The sequence below is a fragment of the Coturnix japonica genome, chromosome 22, assembly GCF_054131305.1.
Source record: "Coturnix japonica strain WE chromosome 22, WE-NBRP24, whole genome shotgun sequence".
In the NCBI taxonomy this organism is placed as follows: domain Eukaryota; kingdom Metazoa; phylum Chordata; class Aves; order Galliformes; family Phasianidae; genus Coturnix; species Coturnix japonica.
The window spans coordinates 7,451,781-7,466,737 of record NC_140684.1 but is presented as its reverse complement, the minus strand read 5'-3'; the positions used below and the strand labels follow the sequence as shown (position 1 = coordinate 7,466,737).

Below are 14,957 nucleotides of genomic sequence, written 5' to 3'. Positions count from 1 at the left end.
TGTTTGCAGTTTGGATTGCAGTTTGAGCCTTGCTGTTTACTGGAAATGTGCTCAGTGATATGTTTAAAATCAGAACTAAAAAAGGAAACGCTTTTATAAAGTATCCAGAGAACTCTGCTAAAGCCTAAAACCCAAGTACAGGTTCAGCACGTGGCCTCGTGCTAAGGTTGTGCCTTTGGCCCAATGGAAGACACTGGGGGCGTTCAAGACCATTGGGGATGTGGCACTGAGGGATATGGTCAGTGGGCATCATGGGTTGGGGTTGGACTTGATCTTAGAGGCCTTTTCCAACCTTAATAATTCTGTGATTCTAAGTTTGTTCTAATAGTGTGTTGTTCTCCAGATACGTTTATGTCCTAACAGTGGGACTTTGTATGTTAGAGGCTCTGGGCAGCCTGGTCTGGTGGTTGGTGACCCTGCCTGTAGCAGCGGGGTTGAAACTAGATGGTCATTATGGTCCTTTTCAACCCAGGCCATTCTATGATTCTGTGAAATACGTACATTTGTAAGATCAGTTCCATTCACACAGGATACCCAAATAAATCTTTGCACCTTTAGTGAGGTTACAAGCACAGCAGTAGGTGCAGGGCATGGTGTTCTTCCCGAGCTGTCACAGCTGTGTGCTGTCTTTAGGAGCTCTGAGCTGCCAGAAATGCCATCCTTTGGAGGGCAGGGAGAGATGCAGAGCGTGCCATAATCTGACCAAATTCCAGCACCTCCAGCTGGAGATACCCTGCACACTGCTGACATCTTCCACACCAGGCTCTGTTCTGTCTCACGGCCGCCTTTAAGTTGTTGCACACTGATGGAGAGGTAGAGGCTCTTTTGGTTGTGTTGTCAGAGTAGACAAGGGAACCTTGTATATGGTTTGCATATCAGTACAAGTTTGAAGGAACACCTGGGAGTCTTTGAAATTGAAGGCATTACATTTACCTGTAATCACAGTGAGTGGAACAGCTTAAATAGGTGATTTTCAATGCAGCTTGTTGAAAAATAATAACAATAAAAAAGGAAACCCAAACTTTTTTTATATATAGTTATTTCAAGCACACGCAGCACTGCGTTATGGCAGAGTGATGGATCATGAGCAGCTCACGCTCTGTTCCGTATCAGTGATCTTACACAGGTAATCTGTCACATTAAGAAAGAACAAACTGAGGGCCGTGCAGATACCCCCAAAGGTTACAGAGCACATTCAGAATTCACTTCAACAAAAGTAAGATGTTGTGTAAGAAGGTCCCATTGGACACAGCTCTGCATACAGGGCAGCATGGTGGTACCCACTGGAGGCAAAAGAACTCGCCAAGCCTTTAGGGTTGGCATGCGTGTGAAAGGCTCTCAGCATTTCAGTTGGTTTGACTGCATCGGATTTTTCTTCTTTGTGCACCCTCAGAGCTGTGCAGGGAAAGAATTCTATTTTATTTATTTTATTTTATTTTATTTATTTATTTTTTTGAATGATTTGGTTTCTGGCCGGTGTGACCTGCCCTGCGCTGCTCCCTGGCTCCAATCAGAGCTGCTGCCTACTGGAGATTTACTGCCTGCCTGATTGATGTCAGGCTGCTGTAAGCTGGAACAGAATAGGCAAGGTTATCAAATTGCAGCTCCCGAATACCTCAACTCTTAAATATCTAGAAGGTATTTAACAGAGCATTAAATATTTTATTCACAAGATTCATCAGTACTTGAAGTTCTCAACCCTCTCATTAGCAGTGCTTGTGCATGGTGCTGCCAGGTACGGTAAATCCCACCTGCCTTTGCCCAGAGGAAATCCATCAAGACAGTGACAGCATTTGCTGGGACTCTCCTTGCAGGGTTTTTCAGGATAATTCAGTCCCTGCTGGGGAGGAGTTGGCGGTGGCTCACAGCCCTGGAGATGCAGCAGCACAAGGAGAGTTATTACAAGCACAGGCGTCTTTAAAAGAGCCTTGTATAAGGGAGGAGGATGCTGTGGGCTGTTTTCCTTTCATAACCTGTCACCGCTCTAGCAAAAATGTGGAAGAGAAAGCAGCAAACGCCGGGTGGGTGCGCAGCCCCTCGCTGGGATGCCCGAGCTCCGTGCGCCATCGTGTGTTGGAGATGTAGCTACGACTGCACCCAGCTTCCACTGTGCTGATGGAGAGACCTGAAGTGTTAGAGAGACCCTCGCATTTAACACCTAGTGCCATTTAGGCTCTTAATAATTGTCCCTAATCCGGTGCTTATGTGGAATTTCACCACCCCTGAAACTGTGAATTTAAAGCACCTCCTGTTATCTGACCGCTGTTACTCATGTCCCACATCCACTGGAAAAGCAGAAAAATCAGGCAGGTTTCCAGTTGATTTACCTTCTTTTCTTTCCCTTCTTTCTTCCTTTTCTGTATCTTACACCTTCCCCACATTTGCTTCCCTCTGGTGATGTCCCTTCCTTCTTGTTCCCCCCGAACAGCCCATCCGTGCAGCCTCAGCCTGTCACCGTCGCATTTATCCCGCAGCTTGTATATTCATTGATTTTGCATTTGTATTCAGCCGGGGCTGATCCCATGTGCCTCTCTTTCAGCCTACATGAAGCGGCGACACAGCTCCGTGAGCGACAGTCAGTCGTGTGAGTCCTCCTCCACTGGAATCGACTACAGCCAAGGCGCCAGCCCGCAGCCGCAGCACCAGCTGAAGAAGCCCCGGGTGGTGCTGGCACCAGAAGAGAAGGAAGCTCTGAAACGAGCCTACCAGCAAAAGCCATACCCATCACCAAAAACCATTGAGGAACTGGCGACGCAGCTCAACTTGAAAACCAGCACCGTGATCAACTGGTTCCACAATTACAGGTAGGAGATCTCCCAGGAGCCCCGCTCATAAAGGATTTATTTTATTTGCTCTGGCAGGGCGCTGCTTTCCTTCAGCACGCTGTGTCTGCTTCTGCTAGCATTTAGTGCTTGTACAAAGTGAATGGTTTCGACAGCAGGGAGGTTCTGACTAACAGCAATGCCAATGCTCCAGCCTAATTTTAAGTCATCCCTGAGGATGAGCAATCTTCACATACTGATGTAAGCAGAGCTTTTAGACAGGAAGTCTTGCTTTTGGGATGGGCATTGATCTAGAGGTGTCTGCTGCTTTGCTGAATATTTATAAAGCCCATTGCAGTAAGCAAGACTGGTCTTCATTACTTGCATATGCATACACACAGACACACTCACATATATCTACGTATAGGTGTGTGTTGTGCATGTTATACATCGGTGGGGATTGCTTAGAAGTGTCCTCTACTGGATGGCACCAGAATTACAGTGCTTTCATTGTACATCTTTGCAGAATAAGAGCAAAAAACAGGTTTTCTTGTATGTCTTGGGTCAGTGAGCTCAGAAAATAGACATGATGTGTGCTGGAAGCTCTGCAGTCACAAAGGACAGAGAACTGATAACCTGAAGTCACAGACGTATTTCATAATTATGATTAAATCATTGAGTCCCACTGAGATGGAATTTGATGTTGGTCTGTTCAGTGCCTTTCTCTTATTAAAGGGAACCTTCTCAACATTGGGACAGTTGAAGTAGGTTTTGGCCTAGAGACACCAATAAAAAGAAACAATGCTGGAATGGCATGCAAGAATTAGAAGGATTTGAATAAACATATTTTCAGCTGTGTTAAGGATTGGGAATCTTAATTAGTTCAGCAGACTTTTCTCCGAGAAATTTGTTCTAATGAATATTAAACAGGTACAGTTAAGACACCAGATTTAATGCCGTTCTGCTCCTTCACTCAGAGCCAGTAATGTTCCTAATTATTCTAACAGCGGCTTGCTAAACTTGTTTGTTTTTAGAAAACTGCTAACATTTAAAGGGTATTTTCCACTTTAGCCCTTCTCAGCTTTTCACAGGCAAGTTGCTGAAGCAGAAGAAGCACGGTTTAATGAGATATCTCAGAAATATTATGTACAATAGGAGAATAATGTTTATAGTAAACAATATAAAATTCAAAAATTATAACCAGCCAGTAATCATATTTACGCTGAATTTCATTGACTTGAATTTGCTACAGATGCAGCCTCTTTCACTGCTCAGTTCTCCAAATACAGGCCTCTATTCCAGTTCCCACTTCTAGGCAATTATACACAAGTTGGAGGAATGCCTATGAAAATATGTTCCCTTCGGCCTGACAGCAAAATGTGCTGTTCTCACTTAGGCAGACGAGTGCGGGAGCACTGGTGGCATGTGTCATCTTCCTCATTATCATCAGATCTCCTGTTCAGGCGTGCTGCGAGAAAGCGTGACAAGTCATGATTGATCAGCGTGTTTGGCCACACCAAGCCGCGCATCGACGTAGACTAGGTGCTGACAGTTGTATACAACAGAAAAATGCATAAGCAACTTACAGCAGTAAGCTGGTGGGCAGCACGAGCTTCACAGCGCTGAGTGGGCTGGACCTGTTCCCAGATGTGCTGCTGCTGAGTCTGTAGGACTTTAAAGAGGTGCTGCAAGCCTATTCCATTCCTTAGACAGTAACTTTTCTTAGCCTTCATGCATGAAGTACTATTAAAATATTTGCAGGACATCAGTGAAAAATATGATTAGGAGTACTCCTAAGGGAACAGAGTCTTCCTGTTCTGCAGCTCATGTGTTAAAACTAATTGAGAGACTTTTCATCTTCTTCAGGCTGCACAATTTTATTTATCTCCTTTGTACTCCTCCCTCAATCGTTGCCTTTCCACACTGAAGAGTCTTCATACAGAACCAGTTCCACACCTCGGAACACCTCACTGTTCTGTAACCTTAGTTTTTCCTTAAAGAACCTTTCACTAGGGAGGGACAGCTTAGGACACATCAGTCTTGTTGTCTCTTGGGAACATGGTTGCAGTGATGTTTCCTTTGGGATTCAGCTCAATGCTCTCTTTCCAGAGGTGGCTGCTACAACAGAATCTGGCTTTTTGCTTACCAGGTGGGAAGCCAGCAATAGCATGTAAGAGACTAGGAGGTAGGAATTGCTGTCCATCTTCACAGGGGGATATTGGCACAGAGATTTCTGATATTTTGAATCCCACTGAGGAATGCCAACAGGATGTGCTGTTGTCAAGGACAGCACCATAGGGATTTAATACGAAGTTAATCTGGAGCCAGATGAGAATCCAGAAGCAATGCATTGGGTGTGAATTCCACGGACTTTGAAGCTGTGTTCTATAGGGCTGTGGTCAGGTATTCAGTCATCATTTGCTGTCTTGCTGGAGCTGAGGTATTTTAAAAGCTGTGCAGGCAGGAAGCTCTTAATCTTTCTTCTCTTTACTTGTGGAATACCACGAAAGTAGCATGTTCTGTGTTGCTGTCCATGCAGGGAGGTTACAGGTGTGAAGAGCACCTGAGAATTGATGTTCCAGAATGCACAGAACTGATGGTAATAGAAAATTAATGCTAGCACCTGTGGTCCTCTGTTAGGTGAAAAATGCTCTCTGAGGGAAAATTACAAACCTTCTAAATCCTTCAATACTGTGGCATCAGCAAGTACTGCTGAAATACTCTCTTGCATTTCAAGTAAGTCAATAATATCATTAGCTTCCAAAGCAGTATTCAGTTGGTGTTTGCATTCATGCTGTTTTCTTTCCATCCTGTGCTGCTTTTGGTGGCAAGATGAGCAATAAACTGAGGATTCTTACAGCCATCTGTGGGATGGTGTTTCACCTGTGATCTGCAGGATCACACCCTGAGCAGTCCTTCCTGATAGAAACCAGAAGCGAAAGATAAAGTTCTGCTGGTCTGTGCTCTCATCCCTTATCATGAGTCACGGAGGTTCCCTCTTGGTTGCAAACTGGGACCTGAGTGGTGGTTGTTTGCTTTCCTGCTGGTGGTCTAGGCAGTGTGTTTGGGGGATTATTACATGCTTCCAGTAACAGGAGGCAGGGGGTGGAACGCCAGGCAGTTTTAGCCACATGTGGAGTGCGTTAATTCCCTTGAAATGCACTGCTTGCCTTGTCACTAGTCGTGTTCTGAAATCGATTTTTTAAATAAAAAATAAGACAGAAGTCAGACTGGCTTTTAGACTGACAACCTGTCACAAGGCGCTGCTTCCCCGGAGGGCTTTCAGAACAACGGACTTTCATCTTCCTTTCTGCTTGGTGGCTGTTTTTCCCCCGATTTTTTTTTTTCCTCGTTTCTTTTATGTTTAAACAAGTTGTGTCTCACTTCTAGAGAAGTCTGAATTCTTTTGTATTTATAAGCTGTTTTCCTCTGGATCTAGTAGAAATGTATTCATAGTTTTTAAATCGTCTCTTTTGTGGTCCAGAGTGTTGTAAACGTTTGTGTTCCTGATGTCAGACTTCCAGTAAGAATGGGAGACTGCAGAGCCTTTCATCTCTGTCCATGAAACTGCATCCAGAGCTGTAAAAATACAGCATGAAATTATGAGTTTTACTTGATTTAAAATCATAAAGGAAAAATTCTTACGTTGCTTTTCACCAGTCGTATTATTACAAATTGATTCTCATCTATGTAAAATGTTACATATTTGCTTCGTTCCGCAGTGCCTGCTGTGGTTATTAGAAGGGTCGGTTGTTAAAGTAAATGGGCTGCTTGGAGTTAAGGTCGGGCTTGATGGGGCTCTGAGCACCTGTTGGAGCTGTGGGTGTCCCTGTGCAGCGCAGGGGGTTGGACCGGGTGACCCATGGAGGTCCCTTCCAACTCGGTGCTTCTCTGATGACAACCCAGCACCACGCAGGCTACCTGCAGTGCAGTCATACTGAAAGCCATGGGTCCCTCCAACCTCCCTCCCACTGCACTTCGTAGAAGCTGCATTTTGCAGCCTGTGTCCCTCTTTGCACATCAGGCTTAGAAGTGGGTGTGTGGCCAGGGATGAATGAAATTAAGAACATCTTGACAGTATTTCATATTTTTCCCAATGCCTTTTTTTGCCAGTCTTTCGAGCTCACATTTGCAGGCCCTCCCAACGCCCCGGCTGTCCTGCAGCTGAGGCAGGCTGGTTTCTGCTGTTGGCTCCATGGGAAGGAGCCTGCTACGTGTCAGCACTCACCGTCCCTTTGTCCCCCCAGGTCTCGCATCCGCCGGGAGCTGTTCATCGAGGAGATCCAAGCGGGAAGCCAGAGCCAGGCCGGGTCGAGCGATTCTCCTTCGGCACGAAGCAGCAGAGCCGCCCACAGCTCGGAGGGAGACAGCTGCGACGGCGTGGACACGGAGGGCCCACCTGAAGGAAAGCCGAGCGGTCCGGAGGCGGACGAGTACAGCAATGCAACCACAAAGTCTCAGGGAGGGCAAGTGGAGTCGGCTCTGGAGGTGGGGGAAGAGGCAGCGCCGGGCGCCCGGCCCACGGAGCGAGGGGAGCAAGGGGAACCACTGCTCGCGGCAGCCGAGGGCCTGGAGGACACTGACGACGAGGGCAGGCCCAGAGCACCACGACACGGCTCTCCAACGGGGTGTCAGCGATCAGGAGAAGCTCCGGAGACACTGCCCAGCTCCGGCACAGAAGGGGATGCCTCTACCTCAGCTGCCTCCACCTCAGTCCTTACAGGGGAGAGCTCCTACAAGTCAAAGGATTCAAAGAAAAGCTCCAGCGTGCCAAGTACGAGTTCGACGCCGGGCGCAGGCTCGCAGAAAGCCAACTCTCTGCAGAGCTTGTTCAGCTTCTCCGAGGCCGCGAGCTCCAGGAACACACGAGACAGCTCCTTGAGGAAAAAGAAAGCCGCAAACTTGAACAACATAATCCACCGCTTGGAGAAGGCCGCCAGCCGGGAGGAGGCTGCCGAGTGGGAGTTTTGAGATTAAAACTCGCCCAACTCTGGAGAGCTGGGAAGTGAAACTGGACCTCTACTGGTTTTATTGTGTTGCGCACTTATCCGCCCTGCGGGCCACAGGGCAAAAACGCCATAGGCCAAGGTGCATATAGAAAACAAAAGGAGCGTTAAGCCCAATTTATGTTTGTGTTTTCAAGGAAGAAAACTGAAATGTGTAGTCGAGCTTTTTTGTACCCTGAAGTGTTTTTATTATTGCCCTAAGTGATTTCCACGGTTTCTGGAATAACTCATCCAGCTTTGCCTTGTGCCCTCCCCTTCGGTGTGGGCTTTAAAAGAAAAAAAAAGAAAAGAAAAAAAAAAAAAAAGAAAAAAAAAAAAACATTTTAAAAAAGAAAAAAAAATCGAACCCACATATTAAAAGGGGGCTTTTTATCTGCCATCTAATGGCTACAGAGCGATAAGACACTATTATTATCTTCTTAAACCAGGAAAACAAAAAAAAAAAAAAAAAGGGGGGGGAGATTTTTCAGAAAAAAAAAAACAAAAAGAAAAAGAAAAAAAAACACAAAAAAGGTTTTTTTTGTAGCTGTTCAGTTGCCACTAAGAGATTGCACAGTCAACCGACTCTAAACACACTAGTTTGGATTCCTACGTATTTTCAAGGAAAGAAAAGAATCTTCTTTGTTTGAAGCTTTGAATTAAAAAGAAAGAACACATTTACTCCACGTATTTTTTAACGAAACGAAAAGGAAAAAAAAAGTCACGTCAGGAAAAGTATCTTAATTTGTGGTAGCTGACTTAGTGTTTTTCTTGTAAGTGAAATAGAATATTGACACGTAGTGCACATTGTTTCATAGCTTTAACTGATTCTGGTCTTTTGCAGGCTGGGATTTGTTTAATACACTCCATTTTAGGCCAAATCAGGACAAAAAAAAAAAAAAAAGAAAAGAAAAAAAAAAAAAGTAAATCTGAATCTAGGTATTTTATAATCTGCTTTTTAACCTCTAACCACAGAGCACGCTGATCAGACCTCATATCTGGGAGGTTTGGGAGACAACTTAGAAACAGCATGTACTTGATCATTTCACTTGGGTCGTAGTGCACAGGATTTCCTTTCAGCCAAGTCAGATTGCTCAAAACACGTCGGCCAGTAACATTTCAGCCTGCTGCTTCGGGGACACGCTCCGTGACCCGAAGCGTTCACCTTACCTGGAGCCGAGGGAAGCGTAGTTCATGTGTACGACTGCTGTCACACCACTAAGGGGACGGGAGCTGCCTCAGATGGAGACGTTTTCCTGCTGTAGGTGGCCATTTACTGACTCTCTTCCCACCGCAAGCACTGATTTTAAATACGTTTTAGTTGTGGGAAGCTTGTTTTTATGTGGAGGAATAGTACATGGCAATGACCAGACAGGCTCTTACCAGGGCGGAAGGAGCCCAAACTCCAAACCAAAATGTTGATGCTCTCCAGTCCCGGTCTCGCCCGTTCTGCCCCGCAGAAATGCAGCCTTTCGCCATTGTTTTATGCACAGGTTAGGGCTGATCAAAGTACAAATCAAATTCTAACTTGTCTCTAACTCCTCCTGTTGTCTATATGTATATGCGTGAGCATAGAGGTGTGTGGAAGGACGTGTGTGCGTGAGTGTGTGCGTGCAATTTTATACGTCTGTGTATTTTCTTACGTACTTGTGCACACATAGAGTGCATTACTGCCACCTTTTTTCAATAAGCTGTTTTATCAGTTATGGCTTCTACAAGTTTGCTAATTTAGACTCCTTTATTGCCATATCTTTAAAACTAACAATAGATGATTTCGGAATATATATATATATATATAAATATATATATATATAATTTTTTTTTTTTTTTTTTTTGCTTATTTATAGGTGCTGTATTTTATTATCTGATTGTTAGGAAGGGATGAAAGGGGGCAAATATTCTTTAGAGGGATAGACTGCCGGCAGTATTGGGTATAATTTACAAGATGTAGTTGTCATACTGTATATTATTGATTGAAGACTTTTTGACCGTATTGTGTATCATTGAACTTTTGTCTTAGGTCAGCATCTTTTTGATGACACTTTAATGGTGCATTCATTACTTCTTAAGTTTAATTAATATTACTTTTCTGATTCTGGGGGAGGGAGGGACGGGGAGAGGAGTTCCGACTTTAAAGGTATGTTCCCAATATTACACCTCAGTGTGCTTGTATTAATTCATTAGTAGGATTTTTGACTGTAAGATGTGAAACCACATTTCTTGCATGATGTTTTAGAACGTATGTATTTCATTTACAGTCTCTTAACATGCAACAGCAGCACGTAGTGCAAGTGTCACCAATCGAGAATCAGTACACTAAAACCAATCCTTTTCATGATTGAGGGAAGAAGGCTCTAGGAGGCTGAAAGGCAGGGACTCGTTTCCTATTTCCACTGCTAGCTGTCTCAGGATACCTCCTTGGGTAGCTGGGGACTTGTGATGCAGAACTTAGACTGAGGAACAGAGAGAGCAACCGCCCCTTTCTGTGATGAGCTGAGGAGATGGTTTGTAATAGCAAACACTGGCGTGTGACAGCGCTGGGAGCGATTCCAGCTTCTGATCTGAGTGCAGTTATGCCCACAGGAACGGCCAGCGGGGGAAGCAGCGTGGTGAAGCAGAGCGGTACCTCTCTGTACCTGTGCAGTGGTGTGACTTACAAAGCACAGCTCCGCCTGTAAATGCACGTCCTGGTAGAAGTGCACATACCTTAATACGAGTCACAACAAGGTGTGTCTTCAGCCACGGAGCAAAGCTTCTGACCAGAAGACACAGATATTTTCTTACGGTCTTTTATTATTGTTGTTGTTGTTGTTGTTGTTATTCGGTTCAGGTTGGGTTTTTTAATTAATTCTGGGCAATCCGTTTGCCGGTCTGGTTCTGCTGTCCTTGTCTGCTGATTGGAGATCCAGGTGCTTGATGCAGCCAAGTGGTTACTCTCGGCTTTCTCAACAGGGAGGGTTTTGTTCTGTTTGATCATCTGTTTTTATTTTTAAATTAATATTCCCCAAACTGTTCTTGTGCCTGTGTCTATACAATTGCATTCCACAATGCTTACTGAGAGCTCTTGCTGCATCATCCGACAGCAGAACTGTATTCACAGGTTGAACACAAATGCAGCATTTAAGGTCAATCTCTCTTCTTAATAAGCAATACGTAAGTGCCTTGAAACTTGTATCTTTTCTTTTCCTGTTTGTTTTTGGGTTGCTTTTCGGACTCCCAATGGTTCTTTAGGGTTCTTTAGTGTCTGCCCGGTTTTTAATGCTATAATGGTTTTTTAAAAGCATATCTGTAGCTTGCCCTAGAGGAAATGTTTCTTTAATAACACTAACTGTTAATTCTGAGCTCCATTATTACATTTGAATCATGTAATTTTGCTGGATAAAGACAGCATTCGTAAGTCAGAAGTCACTCCATCCCGCCAAGGGTTGTCACTGGTATCTATTACAAAATTAATCAAATAAAATGCTGTCAGTATTTCCGATATTTTTGGCACTTTATTGATGACTTAGCTCCTTTTGTTGTTTCGCATGTAACGATCTGCATTGAATGTGGATTAGCCTGCTGAGATGCTCCGGGGGTGCCCCGGCCGGGCGTCACTCCAGTCCCTCTGTGACCACGTTGTGTAGGGGCACGGCAGACCCACAGCGTCCAGCCGAGCTCATAGAGTCAAAGTGATGTGCCCAGCTTTTGGTTCCCTGTTTTTAGCCAAGATTGCAGCTGCTTTTCTGTTCTGGTGGAAAGTAAAATGGATTAGCTTGTACTACTGCTGAGATTTCTCTTGTTGGAGATGAGCCACCTACTGGCTTTCTGAACAGTCTGAGACCTCCCTGGTTTGGAGACTTTTAACTTCAGCAATGCTGAAAGATGTTAGCTGTATTTCTTATCTAGTGCGGCGTTTGAAGGTAACGCTTATAGGGAAATGTATATCCAGGTCATTTTTTTACTTGATGGACAAAAGAGGATAAAAAAGCTATAGGAGAGGACATGCCAAAGAGTAGCACTGGGCTTTTTTGTGTTCTTCGGTCACAGGAAGGCAAGGGGTGGTACTTAAGGATGTGGGCTGGGGGCTGTCCCATGGCACGATGGCTTTGTAGAGCACGGAGCCTGGGGACAAGGCTCTCACTGCCCACATTTCTTATCCCAGTGGATGAAAGCACAGTCTGCAGAAAACCCGTAATCCCAGAGTCTGGTTTTATCTTGAGGTTCTTGAAAAATATCTTTATTTTCTCTTTCCATTTCCAATTCCATGTTCTTACTGAAGCTGTGGTTGAAGGGCCTGAGCTATTTTAACCAAAAATAGCTTTCCACTGCAGCAAAACTTGTTGTTTTTCTTCCTGGATGGCTGGGGAAGGAGGCAGGTCTGATACTTGGGCTGAAAGCTGGAGAAGAGAATCCCTTGGAGAGGAGTCATGCATGGGACTGTCAGTATGCTTCTGATTCTGAGGGTACAGATTTCAGACTATAATTGGCAGAAATATCTCTACTTGCAGTTGTTGATGCTGCAAAATGTGACCATTTTGTTTATTCATCTGTAAAATGTCTGTAAGTAGAGCCACTCCTTAAAGGAATCTCTATCAGCGCGCTCTGTACCGTGAATTAGTGAATCCTTTAGTAAGAACTCCTTGCTGTAATAAGAAAATCTTATCATACAGTTAAAGAGAAGAAAATACATGTGCCTTTCTCATGAGGTGAAAGATCCTTGCATTGTTTCTATCTAAGCTGTTCATATGGGAATGCTTAAGAGAAGGGGGTTAACAAACATGGCAGAATTCTATGCAATATTCTCTGTCGTATTACTGAAGAGTGGCTGTTTTTCAGTTGTTTAATTAGAGAAATAGCGAGCTAATGAGTGCATCGTTCTGGTTGTAGCTCAAACTATAGAGGTGATTCGTTTACCTAAAACAGAGCTGAGGGAAGCCTGACAAAGTAGTAAAAATGAGTTGGTTTTGAACATTTCTTTGCACTTAAATCCAAACCAGTTTATTTCAGCTGAAATGATAGAATCGTGGAATATCCTGAGTTGGAAGGAGACCCCCAGGGATCATTGAGTCCAAATGGCTGCAGTGAGCCGGAGCAGTGCCTTCAGCAAAGGTGCAAAGAGAGCAGTACTTATATGTGGCGATTTGTTGTGTGCTGATGGAGGGCACTATTTTTGCTTCATTTGTGTCTTTCTAGCACAGATCTTAAGGGCTCTCCTATTACATCTTCATCAGCATACGTATCCTAGAATATTTCCTATCTCAGAGACTCTGTGTGGCTGAGCCCTGTGCTGTAGGCACTCACTGAAGACTATCAGAAAACGAGGAGGAAGAGAGAAGTTGGTTCTTAGGTGGGGGAACCTGATTTCACATTCACAGACACAAATGCAGTCTGTCCCGGGGCAGTGGGACAAGCTGCTTGCATCTCTTAGTGCTCAGTGTGGCTCACATGGATGGAACAGTCGTTCACTTCCCCCATATGTTGGCTGCTCCGCTCCTCTTGCACTTTCTGCTGCCCCACTGTTGGAACATCAGCGTTTTCTTCCTTTGCATTGCATATACAATCAATTTTTTTTTCTTTTTTTAAGTAGAGAATTTAAAAATTCTGTTTCAGCAAAGTATTATTTTTTTCCCAGCTGTTTAAAATCTTTGCCAGATGGTTTTAAATGGCAATCACTGGCTTTTAAAGCACAAAATCTTAAGTTTCTTTTCTGACGTTCAGCTTTCTGAGTTGAAGGAGTGACCGAGTGGTCCGTGTCTCTTTCCCTGTACGCATTTGAGCTTTGACATGTAGAAATATTATTTCGTGAATTAAATCTTTCCTCCCTTTTTGTAGGATGTATCGACCGTGCCATGTGTAAAATGTAGTTACTAAGGATCTTTAAAGCAAGACAAGCCCTTTGTGCTATGCCTAGGGACCAATCTGTCCTATGTGACCAGGTCGTGTCCTCTACCCTGCCCTGTGAATATGCAAGTATATCGAGTTTCTCTGCTCCAAAGGTGAGGTTTATCCTTTTGGAGAAGGTTATCATTAGGCTGTGCACTTGAGTTTCTAAAAAAGCCTTAAAAATAGGTGTGTGAGTGGTGCCATCTCCTCCTCAGGGATGATTTCCCCCAGTCGAGCGGTTCTGTGATGCAGTTGCTGGATGGAAGGTTGTTTCCCAGCAAGAGGAAGTCGTTCATTGCAGTGTTTAGTAGTAGGAGCCTCTAGTGCAGCCAAGGACCCAGCCAGGCTGCACGCCTGCTTTCCCCCAAACCCTCCTTGTGGCAGCCCTGCCTGACCAGGGAAGTTTGCATTTCTGTAGCTGTTTTATGAATGAAATTTAAGTAAATCTGATGCCCAGTGTTGGTTTCTCATTGCTGGTCACAGACATGCTCAGGCACAAAAGTGCTTTAAAATGAAACATCTGCTTTATAAAATTAATGAGCTTATGTTTTTCCTTGTCCAGCCATTCCACAAAGGACAGTTTTGCCATCGTTCACATTTGCTTTATTTCCATGGGTGCCAGTAGAGGAGTTTTGTCACAGTTCTGTAGATAAGGTAACACTAAAGCTGTTGGTTTCGTGGTACTGCTTGTTTGTTGAAACAGTCATGTGCAGGTTAAAGTCTTAACCATAGCAAAACAGTGCAGGAGATGCAGTGGATGTCTGCAGTCCCCATGGCATCACATCTTTGAGTTTCCTTCATAGAGCTACTTGTATGATGTGGTACAGCACTCATCCAAAGACCCTTGGGAGCAGAGAGGGCCAGGAACTCCTGCTCGTGGGTGACAGAGCTTCTGGTGACATGGTTACTATGTGATGTGTAGTGACGTTCATCGCAGTACAGCCTCTCTGTTGGTAACAGGAATAACAGCGTTGAGTTGCATCGTCATCATCCGTCTATGCGGGTAATTAATAGATATTTTTAGGAGTTGTTAAGTGTCTGCATGTCCATGTTTCCATAGGGGGAAGCCCCTCTGTGTGTGTAGCATTTATGTGCTTGGCGTCAGTTGAAGTGCTGCAGCCAGATACGTGAAATCATTTGGGGCATAGGTGAGCGGAGGCAGAAAACCAAGTTGTATTATCATGCATAGGATGCTGTTTTCCCACTTGTCAGACAGGTTCCATGTTGTAAATGCAGAATTATCCATTGGAGAGGACGGATTTCTTGAGACATGCGGGTTTAGCTAAACTGGGTAGGGAAGAGATGCTCAGAATACATAAAAATAATGCCAGGGCTCTGAGATGTG

General features: G+C 44.4%; 1 protein-coding gene across 9 annotated transcripts in view; it reads left to right on the top strand.

Moving 5' to 3' along the window:
* CUX1 (cut like homeobox 1) overlaps positions 1-14,957 on the top strand; it is a 195,015-nt gene that overhangs the window by 166,581 nt on the left and 13,477 nt on the right. For 8 of the 9 annotated variants that reach the window (XM_085522354.1, XM_085522353.1, XM_085522356.1 and 5 more), the window contains 2 exons: positions 2,540-2,804; positions 7,010-8,675. The exons of the other annotated variant lie outside the window; for it this stretch is intronic. In XM_085522354.1, coding sequence (XP_085378480.1) covers positions 2,540-2,804; positions 7,010-7,733 — 989 coding nt within the window. In that variant the 3' untranslated portion in view covers positions 7,734-8,675. Of the gene's footprint in view, positions 1-2,539; positions 2,805-7,009; positions 8,676-14,957 lie in introns of those variants that run through there. 9 annotated transcript variants of the gene reach the window in all.